The 18,526-nt window shown below is 40.9% G+C and overlaps 3 protein-coding genes across 3 annotated transcripts; 2 read left to right on the top strand and 1 right to left on the bottom strand.

The window, feature by feature from the left end:
- The first annotated feature begins 1,243 nt into the window (after positions 1 to 1,243).
- Positions 1,244 to 9,506, top strand: LOC116324587 (probable ATP-dependent RNA helicase DDX41). The gene is made up of 17 exons (XM_031745263.2): positions 1,244 to 1,429; positions 3,047 to 3,142; positions 3,369 to 3,519; positions 3,642 to 3,716; positions 3,843 to 3,903; positions 3,992 to 4,128; positions 4,223 to 4,295; positions 4,376 to 4,529; positions 5,682 to 5,818; positions 6,097 to 6,259; positions 6,747 to 6,878; positions 6,990 to 7,061; positions 7,151 to 7,247; positions 8,233 to 8,382; positions 8,480 to 8,551; positions 8,868 to 8,978; positions 9,136 to 9,506. Exons 1-17 carry the CDS (start codon positions 1,403 to 1,405, stop codon positions 9,270 to 9,272), a joined length of 1,845 nt encoding a protein of 614 aa, XP_031601123.1. The 5' UTR covers positions 1,244 to 1,402; the 3' UTR covers positions 9,273 to 9,506.
- Positions 9,507 to 9,635: 129 nt separating this feature from the next.
- dok3 (docking protein 3) lies at positions 9,636 to 15,045 on the top strand. The gene is made up of 5 exons (XM_031745312.2): positions 9,636 to 9,929; positions 10,602 to 10,904; positions 11,197 to 11,287; positions 13,057 to 13,244; positions 13,628 to 15,045. The coding sequence occupies exons 1-5, from the start codon at positions 9,873 to 9,875 to the stop codon at positions 14,498 to 14,500; spliced, it is 1,512 nt and encodes a 503-aa protein (XP_031601172.1). The 5' UTR covers positions 9,636 to 9,872; the 3' UTR covers positions 14,501 to 15,045.
- Positions 15,046 to 15,185: 140 nt separating this feature from the next.
- Positions 15,186 to 17,057, bottom strand: atoh1b (atonal bHLH transcription factor 1b). Its single transcript, XM_031745313.2, has one exon. The coding sequence runs from the start codon at positions 16,180 to 16,182 to the stop codon at positions 15,397 to 15,399; it is 786 nt and encodes a 261-aa protein (XP_031601173.1). The 5' UTR covers positions 16,183 to 17,057; the 3' UTR covers positions 15,186 to 15,396.
- Positions 17,058 to 18,526: the final 1,469 nt, after the last annotated feature.

The raw sequence follows: 18,526 nt of genomic DNA, 5'->3' as shown, positions 1-18,526 counted from the left end.
TCTATTTTCCAATCCACTCCACCAGTCGAAATAGATACTAGAGGCCATGTGTCTTATAAACACTCTTACCAGTCTTCTCTTCTTGGAGCAGAGAAGACAGTTGCATTATATTACTTGCAGAGAAGCCGCAGTACCTCTGCTGGTTGCTCACGGTTTTGAATTAGAATAATGTTTAATGTCAATTTGAAAGAAAATCAATAACCGAAAAATGACAATGCATGATTTTCCTGCCAACCTGTTTTATTATGAAATGAATGTTTGACAGTTGGTACACCAGCAACACTAAAATTGTTTAATATAAATTTCTGTTAAATGTATTATTTGGCCAACAGAATGCGTCTTAAAAACAAATCCAGTTAAGTATCCCTGCAGATACATCCCCATGCATGACGTGCATGAAAGAAAAATCTAAACACTGTTCCAAAATTCAGTGTCTGTCGCTTCAGTGTGAGTCCTCCTGTGATGTTAGTCTTGAACAATTATCTCTTATAAGTAATATCCAGTATACACTCTGTATGTGTGTATCTTTAAAAGGACACCCTTGAACACGGTTTCTCAAACACTTTTTTTACCCCTCTGAATCCCAGCAGTCAGAGTACACCAGTGTGAAATGTTCATTCTGCCGCTGGAACAAAACACCTTGTTTGTTGTACATACTGAGTGAATAATTTTTGCCCACTTGAGCCCTAGTCATGGGTTGTGTCTGGGATGCATTTTTCAACCATATTACTCACTTTCCCTTTACTGTGACCTCGATGGCACCCTCCACCTCAGCTAACCCAGTGAGACCCCAATCTTGATCTATGTTACAATGGCAAATATCACAAAGGAGACCTTTGGTTTTGACACCGGCCTTGAGTTTCACATCAGTATCAATGTTTTAGCTGATGGCTTTCATTGAAATGAATGATGTTTTGTTTTTTTTCCTGAATCTGTGCTGAGATTTTGTTTTAATATAACATCTCTGATGCTTTCCAGGTTATATTCAATTAGAGAAGATTATCTTAATGTTTCGAATGTAGATTTATACTATACCAGTAATAGCCAAGTGTATGTTGGCTTGTTTCTTCTTTTTTTTAAGAAAAAAAAAATCACTTTTGATACTGTGAAAAATCTTTCGTTCGGAAAGATTAAAAACAATACAGTTTTGACAAAATAAAGTGTGGTGTTTGCTTTTTACGTTTCTCTTTTGCTGCATTTACATGAAGCGCTTCGCGATTGAGAAATAGCTCGCTAAGTTTTGACCCTTCCAGCCCTCCGTCCGGTATCAAGACTTCCTCTCCTCGGCGTACTGTGTAAACATGCGGAATAGACACTTTTGTTAAATTGTGTGGTTTCGTATTTTCCCGAAAAACTTTGAAGCAAAGGCATTTAAAAGGACGTTAGGTTATTCCTAAATAAAATGGAGACCGAAAACCGACCTCAAAAGGTAAGTTAAACAGCCATTTAAAGAAGCTACGCTAACTAGGGTTAGCTAACGGTAACATTAGCTAGCTTTAATCTAATCTTCGTGTCGTTTTGCTATCTGTTGGAGTTGAGTGCACTTGGCAACCTTAATAGCAGCACATTAAAGTGGTTGAATGACAGCCGGGTTCATCTTAACTCTGTACAATCGTTTTTATTAAAGCGCTACTATTAGCATTAGCCATGATGCAGTGCTAAAACATTTGCTATAAATACGTAAAGTTGACGTATGTGATATAAAGCAGTTACAGTAAGAAACAGCATAAATGTGGGTCTGTGGATGTAAAATGAGTACGAAACTTGAATGTTTTTAAAATTAGGTTTCAGTCTTTAATAATTATGATTAGTAAAGAGCTTGTAGGGCAAGAAACGCGAAATGCATCATGCTATGATGTAGAGAAAGTCACTGACGTCCAACAGTCTGAAAAGGGTTACTCGAGCCAACCACAGTGAGAGGGATTATAATGAAACGGAGAAAGCTTGGGGGAGAAACCTTCCCAGGTGTGGCTGAACTGTAGGCTTCACTGCAGTTAAGTTCAGTCTTCATGATTCAACAATAAGAAAGAGACTTCTACTGCAGATGCATGTAGAAATGGATGCTACAAAGCATGACTGCTCATCACTGCCTTTGTTACCTGTTGGCGATCAGGTTCTGGCTGCTGAGCTGGAGTCAGCTGACACTACACTTTAACATAACTCTGAGTTGCCAGAAAGTTTATTCTGTCCATTTGAATCATCTTTCTGGGATTCCTGGATGATTGAGCATGCATCAAGACATCACTCTGGGTTCTTTTCTAGCTTCATGTTAGCATGCTAGCTGTGCAGATGTTTGAAAGTGTTGTGACTGCAGTGTAATGCAGTTAATGCAAGATTACCGTCGTGCACCTGTCCTTTTGTGAAGTAAAATAAAAAAAATGTTCACATTTCCACTTCTGTAAAGTTCTCGACTCCTCCACCTTTTTCCTTCTCCCTGCGGGAAGTGAAATCGGTCTATTGTATGGAAGAAAAAGATGTTAAATTGTAACCACATCCTAACTTTTATCTATCAGTGGCTTAAAGAGAGAGTTTTATATCCATTACATACTATTTGCTTTGATTATAGCAATGCACTTTATGTTGTTATTGACCAGGCTTCACTGTCACGTTTACAAGTGGCTCAGAATGCTGGTGCTGCTGCTCTGCTTACAGGGACATGCAAACACAAGCACATTAATATGTGTTGTTGTTAGTAGGTTAGTACAGTAGTGTGTTACAATGTAATATGGTTACAATAATGCCTTGGAGCCAACACTGCTGACATACTAGACATGCAAGCATATGATTTGAGTGTCTATTGATGTTCAGTAAATATTATTTTATGAAATAAGAGTGTGGTTGTCATTTGGATGTCATCAAGAGTCTACCATCATCAGACTCTGCTTTTATGTCATCAGCTTTTTGCTGCATAATGTTCTGTGTGGCAACGTTTTATTCAGAGGTCCTGGTTGTATCTGTGGAGTGCTAATCTCTCTTAGAGAATAACAGAAACGCACTAAGGCAGCCGTGTAGCTGATAATATATAAATTAGTATATGTTTTCACAGAGATCCCATGACGAGGATGAAAGGACTGGCTCAGAAGGATCGGAGGATGACGACTACGTTCCATATGTTCCAGTCAAAATCCGAAAACAGCAAATGGTAAGTTACTAAGCATTGTTCTGATTGAACAACTCTTGTCGTCATAGTGGGAAAAATTGACCTTATTGAGTGGATTGGAGAAATTGACTTTATCTGGTTGATCCACATTAACTGCAGTTTTTTTTCCTAATAAATAAAACTTCTAAAAATGTGACTTACTGTTTCTCATCACTGCATGTTAACATGTATCAAAATTAAATACATTTATAACATTTTTGACTTATAGCTACAAAAGATGTTGCGCTTGCGAGGGAAGGCAGTGGATGAAGAACAGAAGGACAGTGGGGAGGAACAGAGGGATGAAGATGAGGCTCTTGGTCCACGCTCCCACATTAGTCTCCTCGACCAGCATCAACACCTCAAGGAAAAGGCAGAAGGTATCTAGTTCAAAGCAGACTCATTCTGTGGTCTGATACTTCTGTGTTTAACTATTCAGTTTTTAACTTGACTACATAAGTTTCTTTATGACCTCAACTTGTTTTTATTTTTATACCTACAGCTCGGAAGGAGTCAGCCAAGGAGAAGCAGCTGAAAGAGGAGGAGAAGATCCTGGAGAGTGTTGCAGAGGGCAGAGGTAAAACTCTAATGGTTGCTGTTTAGCCTTGTTGAATTAGATGTTGGTAGGCATGAGAAAAGTGTGGTAAACTATCTGAATTTGCACAAGTTCTTTTGGCAACTTTCATCTCTCTTCTTCTGTCAGCTCTGATGTCTGTGAAGGAAATGGCCAAAGGTATCATATATGATGATCCTATAAAAACAAGGTAAGCTCCTTATCACAGAATTCCATGTAGTCAATTTCTCTTTGTAGCTTCTTTTTTAATATTCTTTCAACCAAAATTTATTGTATAGCTGGAAAGCACCACGCTACATCCTGAATATGCCAGACACCAGACATGAGCGCGTCAGGAAGAAATTTCACATCCTGGTTGATGGCGATGGCATTCCTGCTCCTATCAAAAGCTTCAGAGAGATGAAGTTTCCACCAGGTGACAGCAGACTCTGCCCAGCACATCACAACGCTGACTCGTGGTTCACAGTGATCATCAACTGACAACAAATCTGTGTTTGTTTTTGCTGCAGCAATTCTGAAAGGTTTGAAAAAGAAGGGAATCGTCCACCCAACACCAATTCAAATACAAGGAATCCCAACAGTGTATGTATAAATAGAAAACAAACGCTGTAATGTAAATTTTAATTTTTCGGTACATTTAAAGGAACCCTGTTTGTCTGTAGTCTTTCAGGTAGAGACATGATTGGAATCGCCTTCACTGGATCAGGAAAGACTTTGGTCTTCACTCTGCCGATCATCATGTTTGCACTGGAGCAGGAGAAAAGACTGCCTTTCTTTAAGAGAGAGGGACCGTATGGGCTTATCATCTGTCCTTCAGTAAGAAAAACATAATCAGCACATTTATATCGGTCATATCACGTAAATTTAAATATCTGATAAATGTATTCCTTCATTTCTTAAAGTGTACCATTGATGCACATGTATGGTTTTTAGACGGAAACTATTACTTTTAATATTATTATTTACTAATAATATATTTTTCAATCTTTTAAAAATAGAATTCAAGATGTTGATAAATGCACAGCAGAAAAACGTGCTGTTCTGGGCTTCAGGGTGAAATCTCAGAGAAAATGGCCACATGTGGGGCCACTTTGATGTTTGTACTCTAGGAGTGCTATCTCCTCAAACTCAAATACTCAAAGTGTATATTTCAGCAGCAAAGTCTCTTTCTAGATACCATGGCCTTGCTACTCAAAAGAAACCAACAACAACAAAACCCATAAAACTATATCTGGCAGTTTAGCCTGAATAGTTTCAAGCTGAACCTCATGACCGGGTTTAAAAATTACTGGTGTCCTTAACTGAACTATAGCTGAAGATAGATCCGTGCTTACTGTCGTAGGCAGGTGTAATTCAGTGGAAATAAAACGGTGCCTGCGAATAACTGCCAAAGATGACAGTTTGACAGGCAGAACAATTATATTTTTGCACCCATGAGGTGATTCCCAAAGAGCTATTAGCCAAAAACCTGACACATATCAGCGTGATGTAAAATACATCCTTGAAAAATTTGAGAAACTCGACAAAAAAAACATTCAACCCCAAAATTTATTTTCTGTGCAGGAATGTAAAAAAATAACTACAATTTGGCATCTTAATTTAAAAAAAATGTAATTTACTAATGTTTGTGCTTTTTTGTAAAATGGTAAATTTGGAAATTGATCATTAACAATAATTATATATTAGCACTATAAATATCATTATGATTATAGAACTTGTGTATACTGCCAAATTAATAAACAATAACATAAAAAAAATAATGTAGGTAATTACCGATACTGTTAATTAAGGGCAGTTGTGGCATACTATGATCTAAATAGAGGAAACAAAGCCTGTTCAAATATTCATGCACTGTGAATTTTCTGTGCCCTTTGGAAAAGATGACATTAGCTTTGAGAAGCTCTGTTTTTCTCATCCCTCTGACTCCTGAATCCTGTGTGTGTTTTATAACCCGGTGTGTTATTGAAGCGAGAGCTGGCGAGGCAGACACATGGCATCATAGAGTATTACTGCAAGCTGCTGGAGGAGGAGGGAGCTCCTCAGCTGCGCACAGCCCTCTGCATCGGAGGAATGTCTGTCAAGGAGCAGATGGAGGTAGTAAAACAGTAAGTACGGCTGAAGGTTTTGTAAAAAAAAAATCTGGATTTCATCCAGAATTCCCATTTCAGTGTCAAGCAAAAAATTGCACGATTCAGCCCTAACGTTCAGCGAGGAACAAAAAAAGTGACGTGTTTTTGAATCGATGCTTTAACGTTCAGCATGCATAAAGCTCAAAAGCATTACCACCTAAACACTGATAGTACTACACTACTACACTTTAAAAAGCCAAAATGTCATGTGTTGTTGTGGACTAATTTTCTCTCCAACTCTGCCTTGGTTAAAGCGGTGTCCATATGATGGTTGCTACCCCTGGAAGATTGATGGACTTGCTGCAGAAGAAGATGGTGGGTCTGGACATCTGTCGCTACTTGGCTTTGGATGAAGCTGACAGGATGATAGATATGGGTTTTGAAGAAGACATCCGAACCATCTTCTCTTACTTCAAGGTGAGGCAGTCCTTCATGGCTCTAGCTTTTAAATGTCACAGCACTATTGCAGTAGTTTTTCCTCATCCATTTTTCTGTGTTGTGCTTGCTCTATCCTTCACCAGATAAGTAGCTTTACAAAGCCAGCCTACCAAGGCCAGGCAGCATAATGTTTTTTACACTAGAGAACTGAGATTCCTCTGCTTCTCTCAAACACAACAATAAATTCCTTTTTTCTGGTTTCACAAATCCACACCTTAGCAGACTACAATAGGCTTTTTGTTGTTACTACACTCACTAAAATTCTCAATTCAGTCTGACTTTCACTGCTTTTGAGACATCAGTTTCCAGGTAGTCATAGTACTTTCAGAGGTAATACATTTCTCCATAATATAAGCTCTACTAGCAGTTGCAAAGAAATGTTTCTTCCAGTTGATGCTGGATTTTTGATTTTCATGCCACATTTGTCATGAAAACATTTGCTTTCTGTTTGTGTTTCCTAATCTAGGGTCAAAGACAAACCCTGCTTTTCAGTGCCACTATGCCCAAGAAAATCCAGAACTTTGCCAAGAGCGCACTGGTCAAACCCATTACTATTAACGTGGGCAGAGCAGGAGCTGCCAGCTTGGATGTCATCCAGGTGACTTTGTCTTTCACTAAAATAGTCGTTTGTCTCAGTTTCAGATATGGTTTGCTTTCCAAATACATATGTAAAAATATTAATGAAATAAGTGTTTGTATGTGTGTGCAGGAAGTGGAATACGTCAAAGAAGAGGCTAAGATGGTGTACCTCTTAGAGTGTCTCCAGAAAACGCCTCCTCCAGTTTGTACTTTCACATGTTTGACACTTTTATAAAGAGTTCTTATAAAGAATTAAAGCAACGCGTCACAAGTCCTTTTTCATTCTGATAGGTGCTGATATTTGCTGAGAAAAAGGCGGATGTCGATGCCATCCATGAGTATCTGCTGCTTAAAGGAGTAGAGGCAGTGGCCATACATGGTGGAAAAGGTATGCAGATACACAGCACCCTGTAGTAGCGAGGAGTCTAAATATTTGATTGAAATCATTGTCAAGTGCCAATTCATTATGTGCACCTTGCTAGTACCAGATTGGAACCTTTTTCCTTCAGAGTTGCCTTAATTCTTTATGGCACATATTCAACAAGCTACTGGAAACATCCCTCAAAGACTGGTCCATATTGACGTGATAGTGATAGCATCACACAATTACTGCAGATATGTCGGCTGCACATCCATGATGTGACTCTCCTGTACCACCACACCTCAAAGGTGCTCTGTTGGATTGAGATCTGGTGACTGTGGGGGCCATTTGAGTTCAGTGAACTCACTGTTATGTTCAAGAAACCAGCTTGAGATAATCTGAGCTTTGCAACCTGGAGCTTTATCCTGCTTGAAGCAGCAAGTAGAAGGTGGATATATTGTGGTCTTAAAGGGAAAGACTTGGTCAGCAGCAATATTTAGGCAGGCTGTGGTGTTTAAATAGTGTTCAGTTTGCACTAAGGGGCCCAAATTGTGCCTCTATGTGCGACCACCATTAGCCTGAATTGTTGATATAAGGCAGGATGGCAGCGTTCTCTGTAAACCCTAAAGATGGTTGTGTGAGAAAATCCCAGCAAATCAGCACTTTCGGTACCAGTAAGTATCTCATGTGGAAAGTCATTTGCATAATGCTCAGTTTGAAATTCAGCAAGTAATTTTGGCCATGTCTGCATGCCTGACTGCATTGAAATTCTGCCAGGTGTACCTAATCAAGTGGCTGGTGAATGTACTTAGTATGTGCAAAGCCTTATCTTTTAGTTGTTTTGTAGTTGCTCATCATCACCACCAGATGCCATCTTTCTTGCACCAGATGCCATCTTTCTTGCAAATGTCACCTTCATGGTTTCTGCTTCATGGGTTCCGGTGATGCAGAATTGTTTCTGCTTCTTAGAAAAAGCTGTTTTTATTGAGATAAATTTCTGTATGTTTTCCAGATCAAGAGGAAAGAACAAAAGCCATTGAAGCATTCAAAGAAGGAAAAAAAGATGTGTTGGTGGCCACCGATGTTGCCTCCAAGGGTCTGGATTTCCCAGCTATTCAACATGTAGTGAACTATGACATGCCAGAAGAGATAGAAAACTATGGTAAGAGAATAATATGCATATGGCTTTACCTTCATCATGTATTCATTAGTTCTTCTAAAATTTCTCAAGATGATTTGACAAAATGTTCCCATTTCAGTCCACAGAATAGGAAGAACTGGACGATCGGGCAAAACTGGAATTGCCACAACGTTCATCAATAAAGGCTGCGGTAAGGACACAACCTAAAGATAAAATTAGATTGATAACTAAGGAGGGAGAGTAACCTCTCTGAGAATGCTAGCCAGTGTAAGCCAAGCTCTATTTATGTTGCTGACCACTGTTAAAGTTTGTCCAGTAATTAGACACTGGATGTCTTTGAAACACCACTGTATGGTTTTAAACGTGGTAATTTACTCATACAGGCATGGCATAGCTGAAGTGGTGCCGGATTTTTACTGTAAAATTACTTATTGTAATAAATTTAGTTGGGTGGATCAGTGTTTAAGTACAGTTAAAATTTAACCAGTGTATGTGTTTGTTTATAGATGAATCCGTTCTGATGGATCTAAAAGCTCTGCTTGTTGAAGCCAAGCAGAAAGTTCCTCCAGTTCTCCAGGTACTCCAGACTGGAGACGAGACCATGCTGGACATCGGAGGCGAGTTGTCCCACCTCATTAGTTACTCCTTAATCATGTTTTTTAGTTTCTTTTTGAATATTTTTCTAATCACGTGACTGCCTCGTGTGATTTGACTGAAGCCAGGTGCAGTCTTTACAATCCTTTCCTTACATCAGATTCTTCTTTTTTTCTTCAGGCGAGAGAGGATGTACGTTCTGTGGTGGTCTTGGTCATCGTATTACAGACTGTCCCAAGCTGGAGGCCATGCAGACCAAGCAGGTCACCAACATTGGAAGGAAAGACTACCTGGCTCATAGCTCAATGGACTTCTAAGAGCTTTTTATTAGGAGCAAGATTCTCCAGTGCTGAACAGAACTTAAAAGCATTTCTGAGGAAACTGTACAGCAATGTGTCACATCACCGAAGAAAGGAAGTGGATATTAAAACCCTCCCAACACTGTATATGAGATGAGCGATTGCTTCACCTTTCCGCCAGTTTTCTCACATTTGTTATAAACTTTGTAACATACATTTCTGAAGCTATGTAAATAAACCACTATATTTGTTCTTGCTTTTCTTTTGTGTACATTTCTTTTGTCTGTGTCTTCTGGAAAAAGTGACAGGTGTGGCATAAGTGTGGTATGGTGAGGAAGTTGCTACAAGATATAGACAAATGCAAAGGGAAGTTGACACAAGACAACAGCAGCACACAACTCATGTCCTTTCTTTTGCAACGTCTAAAATGCAGATCAGAGAGATATTTTATCACACACCAAAGTATGCAAGAAAATAAAGGCTGTTAGTGACGTAAAGGAAACATTTATTCTTGTGGCTAAAGGAACCTAATTTTAACTTCGTTGGTAGTTTCATCTTGACCACAGAGCAGCGACTGGTGTGAGAGAATACAGGTTTTCACAGTCAGCGCTCACAAGCATGGAGGTCATCTTCAAGGAGGGAATGCTGCACCTTCAAGCTGTCAAATTTGGAAAAGTAAGTTTTATAAGCATTCATCACAGTTGGAATAAATCGACTGTTGTTTCTTACCTGCTAGTTGATCAAAAGATATTAGTGACTTTAGTAGTAAATCTAATGAAAATGTTTAGTCCAATTTAACTTCTTAAACACGGACGTATCCAATAGATGTTGTATCTCAAAATCATTTTTAGTATTTCACGAAAGTCTAAATCTTTAGTGTTTAACCGAGCGCTCTTGCACTCAGATCAGTGTGAGCGTTTCATCCTTTAACCCAGTTTGTCAGCAGTAGAGTCACAGGAACATTTAACCTACGTGAAAATGAATAATCCTTCCGCTACATTAAGTTAGAGAAAGGTGAGTGTGAAGCTAAATTTGCTGAATATTTAAAAAGTCATGCGTGGATACGTGGATAAAATCATAAAGGTCTGATATTTTTGTTCTTTTATATACTAAACAGTGTTAAATATCAATAACCAAGACTTGCTATACCTGGGTATCATAGTATTTAAGTCTTACAGCTGTTTTGTATATATCAGACTGTGGTTTGTGAACATCCTGACATCATTGAACAGCGGTTTATTTGTTCTGTGAAAGTAACATGTGATGGACAAAGTAAAGATGCCATTCTTGCTTAATATGTTTTATTACCTCCCACTTATTAATAGTCACTTTTTATCATTTCATCAGAAAACATGGCGGAAAATGTGGATGGTGCTTTATAAACCCAGCTCTCAGGGGGTTGGCCGATTGGAGTTCTACGCTGTAGCTGACAGCAGCTCTGTTACCGAGCAGAAAAGGATGGGCCGGCAGAAAACACCAGAAAGAAAAGTCGTGCGTCTAATTGACTGTCTCAGTGTCACGTTTGCACCAAAGGAGTCTTGCCCGGCTGGCTGCACAGCCTTCTACCTAAACACCACACAGGCAACCTACACCTTAGCCTCCACATCAAGCCAGGACTGGGTGAATGCCCTCTGTCTTCTAGCCTTCCAGGTATCACACATCTCCAATCCTGACCAGTACAACTATGACCTTTCCTTTTATATCACTGGTTAGGTTTTAATTTTTGGGAAAGGTCAGTAAGGACAGACTCTGCCCATATCCAGAGACACAGCATAATAAGGAAGTTAATGCAGTATCTGTAACTTCTGTCCCTTTTACTTCTCTAATTCTTGTGCTTGCACAAGCTATGTACCTTCTTGCATCTTACCACTTTAAAGTCATAAAACAGTGATAAGAGGTACTTGTACACTCCATGTAATGTTTACCATGCCACTGTTTACAGAAGGATCCTGGAGAATCAGACAAAGGGGATTTTGAGCAAGGAAATGGCTTGACCATGGCGGACAATGATCTTTACGCATCTTGGAAAAGCGGTAATGCACGCACGTCTACGCATGATAAGTGATCAGGCACAAGAAATCGAAAACAAATAAAAATGTGCAGGTCCTATTTCTGTTGCTTGTCTATTCGTCCTGCACATACCTGTTGAACTCTGTGTATTGGTTAATAAGAGAGTGCATGAAAACTACTAGTCTTAGAAGATGAGGCAAGAAAAAGGGGAAGGTTGATGTAATTTTTTTTCCCCGAAGATACCAGGAACTATTTTAGACTTTTCTTTATTTTACTAATATTTCACTAGCAGGTACTATTCACACCCACAGCCAGTATGGCTATTTACATCCAGGAGCATGGCACAGAGAAGCAATCAGGTGTCCATAGTAATGCTATTTGCACACAGGAACACATTGCCAGAACTTCTGGTACAAGTAATATTAACTCAAGGTTATTGTTGTGAAAGGGTCTATTTTAATTAAAATAACACACCTTGAAACCTAGTTTCAAAGTAAGGATATAATAGCCAAAAATTTGATTTGTTGTTATTACTTCTAAATTCCCCAATAATAAGCATGACTAGAGAGCTATGACTATAGAGCTAAAAGTATGGCGTTTGACTACTTTGTCAACGCCAATCTCCTCACGCAATCAGCTTGTATTTTACTGGTGTTTCATTTTAGCAAGTTTTTGCTACACTGCTAATAGATTTGAACAGTGACAAAAATACTTTGACTTACTCCCCAGTGATAAATGTGGCCAGCCGTTTCTTTATCAGAGTTTTATTACAGTGTAGTAGCTCACATTAAATTTTCAAAGGCTTTAATGAGCTTACACAACTTAACGACCTGTGCCACTTTATCGCATGTTTTGAGGAAGGCACTTGCAGGGTTGTTTTTTTTGTTTTTTTTTGTTTTTAAGCAGGAAGTGATATAAATGAAAAGGTAAACAACCCCTGCAAGGGCAGTTATGTTCTAAAATGATGAATACGTTTGCGTCCGCCCCACCAAGCGCAGCATCACTGCACAGCCCTCAAATACACGTCAGACAGGTTAAGAAACGCACCACAAGGGTTCATCGTAAGCAAAACCACAGCTTAAGACAGACTTCCTGTTTCAAAGGCAGCCCGCTTTACCCAGTGTTTTTGCCTTCCCACAGATTTTACAAGCACTAAAGTTAGATCACCTTCAAACAAATCCTTTAACAGTCTGTTTGACTCTCTGGTCAGTGGCGTTTCTTCCAACACTGTAGCAAAATTACTCAGCCGACGTCAGCAGGTAACTTGGTGACTGCACTGCTTCCACAACCAAAGGATATAATAATTAGATTTATTATTATTACTTGTAAATTCCCCATTAATAAGCATAAACCTGTGAGTATATTATAATAAAAAGGAGATATTTCAGTTGGATAAGCAGAGAAGAAAATGGATGGAAATATTTCACAGCATCATAAATTCAAGACATCAGCAGAAATTCCCTATATATATGGGAGCGGGCGCTACAGCCGCTAATTTATTCAAACATGAAAGCCAGAATGTATCAGCGTCAGCAAGCTCTGACTTATACAAATGTATTTCTCTTCATTTCCTAATGGATTACACTTCTCAACAATCCAGAAAAGCCAGTCTCACAGAGAGATTAGTGGAAGGCAAGCAATTTTAAATCAGACTTTTTCAAAATTAAAAAGTATTTGGTGTGCATTTATTTCCTGTGCTACTCAGACCTCTTGTGGGGAAAAAATCCCCGACGTTTTGTGTGTAGTTGCGAAACACTAACCCTTGTGTGATGTCACATGTTCCTGTCTTTAGAGCTGACGCTTCCTCCAAACCAGTACCAAGTAACCATCCAGAGCACAGAGGCATCCAAGAGGTGCAAGCTGTCTGGGAATTACCTGGTCTCCATAGAAGGGGAGGCAATAGAGCTGCTGGACATGAGAACTTGTTACCTCATCTTCGACTGGCCATACAAGCTCCTACGCAAATTTGGTCAGATTGAGGTAAAGCACTAGATGTTGTGCAGTCCCTGTACTGACGATAAACCAGGTATTCCAGTGGGTTTATTTAGAATTTCTCAAAGGGAAAAGCTTTGTAAAACACACTCATTCATTTTTGTGCCAAGAGTTGGAAGAAAAAAAAATTACTACTACTCTGTTTGTACTCTAAATATGAAGCGACAGCCAGCAGCTTGTTAGCCCAGAAACAGAGGAAAACAGCTAGTCTGGCTTTGTTCAAAGGCAGCAAAATCTCTAAAGCTCACTAATTAACATGCTGCTACTCGTTTGTTTATTCTGCTGCAAAAAAAAAAAAAGCTGAAGTATTGCATATTTTATAAAATGGCAAATGTATTTCCTAACATGTGCATCTTTGGTTGTGATTGCAGGGGGGATTCAGCATTGAAGCAGGCCGTCGCTGCAAGTCGGGACAAGGCGTGTTCATGTTTCTGACCCAGCATGGTCCCCAGATCTTTCAGACTATATCTAAGCAGTGCACAGTGGAGAGGAATACAGCGGTGCAGCCTCCCAGTGCCAACAGAAGATCGCTAATTGAGCCGTTTCCCACTCCCCCGCCTGCCACAGCTCACTCTTTCGTCGACCCTTCCATCTACAGTTTTGCAGATGTTTCTGCCGACACAGAGGACAAGTTTGCCGGCGATTACCCCATTTATGACGACCCTGTGCAGCAGGTAAAACAGCTATCGCTCAAGCCTCCTCTCTTGGGCAGCAACGAGGCTGTGGGAGAGGAAGCTGAGGATGAGGACGAGCAGGAATGGTGCCATTCCCTGGAGGCTCTAAATATGGATAACATTATTGAGGACAGCATTTACTGCAATTTACGGAGAGGCACGCCTCCTTTGATGAGAAAAGCCGAGGCAGATAATTCAGATTGCATTTATTCAGGGATAAAAAAAGTCAATTCTCTGACAAATCTCCAGCAGGAGCCTTCCTATCCCCCCTTACCATTGCCTGTACCCCCGCCTCCTCCCTTATCATCCACTTATTCCTTAGCCAAACCCCAAAACCAGCATGCACTCCCTGTGAATAACTCCTTCCAGCCAGAATACAATACACAAGCAGACTACGATGAAGACGACTTGAATGAGACTGAGGAGGCCAATAGCTCCTCTGCTCAAGTTACCCCCTCAGAGGTGCCTGGCAGTTTTAAACACAGGCTGGCAGAAATCATTTCTAAGGACTTGGCAAAGTTCCAGCCTCCTCTTCCCTACGGACCAGGCAGCCTCACATTTTCTCAGTAGACTATCAGTTAACAGACAGACTAGACAGGACAATTTTATCTGTGATAAATTGTCATAAAACACAATTAGTTTCTTTACTTCTATAAAATCCCCTCCACTGAGAACATGCAGTTAGGCATTCTGGCTCACAAGTGTTTGATTGTTTTTGCAGCTTGTTATATGAAAGATGCATCTGGAATACTTTTTAATCTGTGAATGCTGTTGCCAAAAAAAGAGATTTATTTTGTTTTCTTCTGCGGGAATGCTAGGCGAATACCTTTAATGTGACATTAGCTGAGAAGTTGGGCGAGCATTCGCCCGGGCTGTTTCATAATGGGAAAGCCGGGACGGAAAACAAACAACGTCGCCTTGTTATGTTTAATGCGCTACACATCATCTTCATTATCATCCTCTCTGGAATCAGTTTGGTTTCTTAAGCAGAGTCAGGAAGGGTTTGTCACATCAACTGTCAGCTGTAAAACAGAGTGGAAAAACCAATAACCCACATTGTGTAATTACTGCATGTATTTGCTGACAATATCCATATAAAAACCACTTAAAAAGCACACTCTTATGTTAAGTATATCTTTATTGTACCAAAAGAGTCATCATAAAATACGCTATACATAAATAGAAAAATACTTGTTTATTGTTTTTTTGTTTGTTTCTTTTTTTAATTTGACAAATGTCACTAATGAAACTGGAAATGTGTCTAGTAATGGTTCAGAGTATAAAGTGCATAAAAAGGGCCTGCTAGAGTCCATCACATCCAAGCAGGTGTTTCTGAGTTTTACCTGTACTTTTACCTGTACAGGCAGTGCAGCATCTAAACTATTATTAAAGACACAACTGTATGCTGTGAGAGCGTCTCTGCTGGTCAGGTGATATCTTCTGCCTTGTAAAGAGCTGCAAACAAGTTAAAAGTCATTGGCACTGACTTTCTGCCACTGTTTCCCGCTTTGACCCTCCTCTGCGTCACTGAGATGTGAAGATTCCCCATCGCTGCTGCTTGAACAAGTGCCTGATTTATTTGATTCCATGTCAGATGTAGGTCCAAGTAAAATCAGATGACCGATAGAGGCGGAGGGGTCTCGCTGCTCTCCCGTCAGAGGTTTCGGGGACTGTCCAGGGGCTGTTGGCCGCAGAGAGTGAATCAGACTCCTCCTGGAGGTCTTGTCTCCAGAGCCTGGACGAGGACTCCTGCACTCCGGGTGAACCACGCCGGCCAGGAGCTCAGAAAGCTCTGTGATGTAAATCTGCGCCATCTGGAGGGTGTCGTATTTGGATAACTTTTTCTCGTTTTCCAGGGAGGGGATGACACTCCTGAGCTCGTCAAACGCTTTGTTCAGCCCGTGCATCCTCCTCCTCTCCCTGGCGTTGGCTGCGACGCGCCTGTGTCTCTGAGGGCCGAAGTGGCTCGTCTTCCCTCCATCTGGCGCCTTAGCAGGGTCTGTCTCTGTCATGCCTTTGGTGGTAACGCGGTCAGTGAATTCGGTCACTGGCACAAGTTTCTCCCGCGAGATGCCCGCTGCCTCTGCAGCCGCGTGCGCGTCCCTAATTGAGAGCGCACGGATTGAAGTGGAGGAAATCCAGGCTTTGGAGCTGATGTGGGCCAGGTTGTGCTGCTGCTGGTGATGCTGCTGCAGCAGAGTGAAGTCCTCTGGGTACTCCGACCAGCTCGAAAGTTCTGCTTTTGCAGCCATTACTGCAGTGTCCTGATGTGGTCGTGCACGGCAGGATATAAAGGTCGCACTTTCGCTTCGGCCGGTGCCCGAGTCTCTGGAGTAGTTTGCGCTGCGCCTACAATTTATACAGCCTCCCCTTTAGTCACCTTGGTGTCACTCCCAGCCCGCAAACAGCCCTGACAGCACTGTAGCCTCAGGAGGCAGCAGCCAATCGCACAATCCCCTCTGACCCTGTCTGTCAAAGAACAATTAGACAAAGCTCGACTTTTTCTCCTATTGTGCATTGTAACTCAATCACGACCTTGTTATCCTCAAACAGAGAGGAGTATTAATCATTTAAGAGCGTGCAATAGCCGACCTATGCTCTACCTAACGAAGCTCATCCTACTCATGAATGAAAATGTATAGAGAAAGAATGATTATGTAATAAATTAAGTTATAGTCTATGTAATATTAATAAACGCGAGCTTGTATGGAAAAAGTTGGTCATCTTTTTAATTACACAAGTGTGTTAGTCATATTTCTGTAGTAAGCGTGTATTTTTCTATAAAGTAGTATTCATCATCATCGTCGTCGTCATCATCATCCTCGTTCACTGGTCCCTTTCCATGGAAAATGCATTTCGGCTTCTTTCTCACGAGCGCAGTAACCGACTCCTGATTGGTTCTGACCCGCTGAGAGCTGTGGTTGTGGAAAACAAACGTCCAAGTTTGTTCTCAAACAAACAGTAAAAGGCGCCCAATCATTCTCGGATTATTTGCAGAAGAATAATAAAACGAACAGGTGTGAGACAAGGATCGAGACACACCTATAGCGGAGGCGCAATAACTGATAAGTTGTCTGAAGGCGATTTATGAACCATTAAGAAAAGTTGGAAAGAAAAAAAAAAACCCTCCGTCATTTATTATTTATTGCTGTTATTTTTTGCTGTTGTTGTCGTTACAAGATTAAGATTTTTTCCCCTTTCAGACCCAGCCTCGAAGGAAGAAGATAAATTAGGCTACAAATTTTTGCTCAGGGTCACGTGGCCCCTGCCCTGTGCCTATCAGCTGGTGTCCCTTGGCACCGCTCACAAGCCACGCACCTCCGAGACGGTGTCACCCACGTCTCCCATATGCTGCCCACGGCGCTCACTGAGCTCTGACTCTGACATGAGAGCTAATCATTCATTAGGGCATCAATTACGGCGGAGAAACAACTTCAGCACCGGTGGCGGACCTGTCCGCTGAGAGATCTGAGATGCTGTAGTGAGGAGTGACTGGGACAAATTTTGCATTCAGTGATCTCTCTCTCTCTCTCTCTCTGTGGTGAAGAAAATCACCGTGACCTGCCTCGCCGCCAGCAGTTTAATGAGGCCTGGTCTTAGTTGAATAAATCGGCACGTTCTTCGTCCCGGGATGTCCATTCTTTTTTTTCTTTTTTTTTTCTTTTTAAAGAGGGCTTGGGGGGGGGCGGCGGCTACATGAATATTTCATTCCTTTAGCCCCAGTGCCAGCGCAACAGCCCGCAACCCTGCGTGCAGGCTTTAAAAAAAATGCAGCTACACTTCCCATCTGGTGCGGGCATGAGGGGGGGAGTGGCAGCGGAGACCAAGGAGGTGTGAGGAACATTTCTAAGGTCAACTTGCAGTGACCTTCTGTAGGAGACAGGCGAGGAGGAAGGGAGGGGGGCTTACTTTATCTTTACTTGAATACGTTCTTCTTGAGTGGTGTTAGGCCACTGTACATCACTGTGACTAAATGATGCAATGACCCTGACTAAACTAAACAAATCAACTCTGTAACCGTTTCCTGCTGAAAATGCACAATACAAAAAACACGAACCTCAAATTGCACAAAAGTGTTTTGCAAAAAATTCCTCAGCAATTTCACAACGCAGTTCATGGCCATTGTGGCTGTTGCTGCTTTGTAGTGCTGTGTTCCCATATCAAGTAAACAGAGGGCCAGTATTACCCATACTGATACCAGCACCATTACTTTTAACCTGTAAAGCAAGTGTATGTAGGGGAGAGCAGCAGTGTCATGAGTTATGAGATGAGCATCGTAATTTTTTAAACACATCTGACCACATTCTAATGACCACTACTTCATTGTGATTTTTACTTTCCACAATACTTGATAAAACACACCTTTCAGCTTTTCGTGGATTTTAATACTGGGGTTTTTGGAGACCTATCTCTAGTCTACTAGTATCCACTTGACTCGGTTTGGTTGTTTTCCATTACAACTAAGTGTGCAATGCGACCGAAAGTTCCACAATGTCATTTGTATGTGACACAAACACAAAACAGCAATGGAGAATGACGAGGCGATGGTATAATGCTGCTTGGTCTATGGTTTTTGTCAGAATAAGGGGACCGCAG

Source organism: Oreochromis aureus, linkage group 2 (assembly GCF_013358895.1).
Source record: "Oreochromis aureus strain Israel breed Guangdong linkage group 2, ZZ_aureus, whole genome shotgun sequence".
NCBI classification, from domain to species: domain Eukaryota; kingdom Metazoa; phylum Chordata; class Actinopteri; order Cichliformes; family Cichlidae; genus Oreochromis; species Oreochromis aureus.
This window is presented reverse-complemented; position numbering and strand designations above follow the sequence as displayed.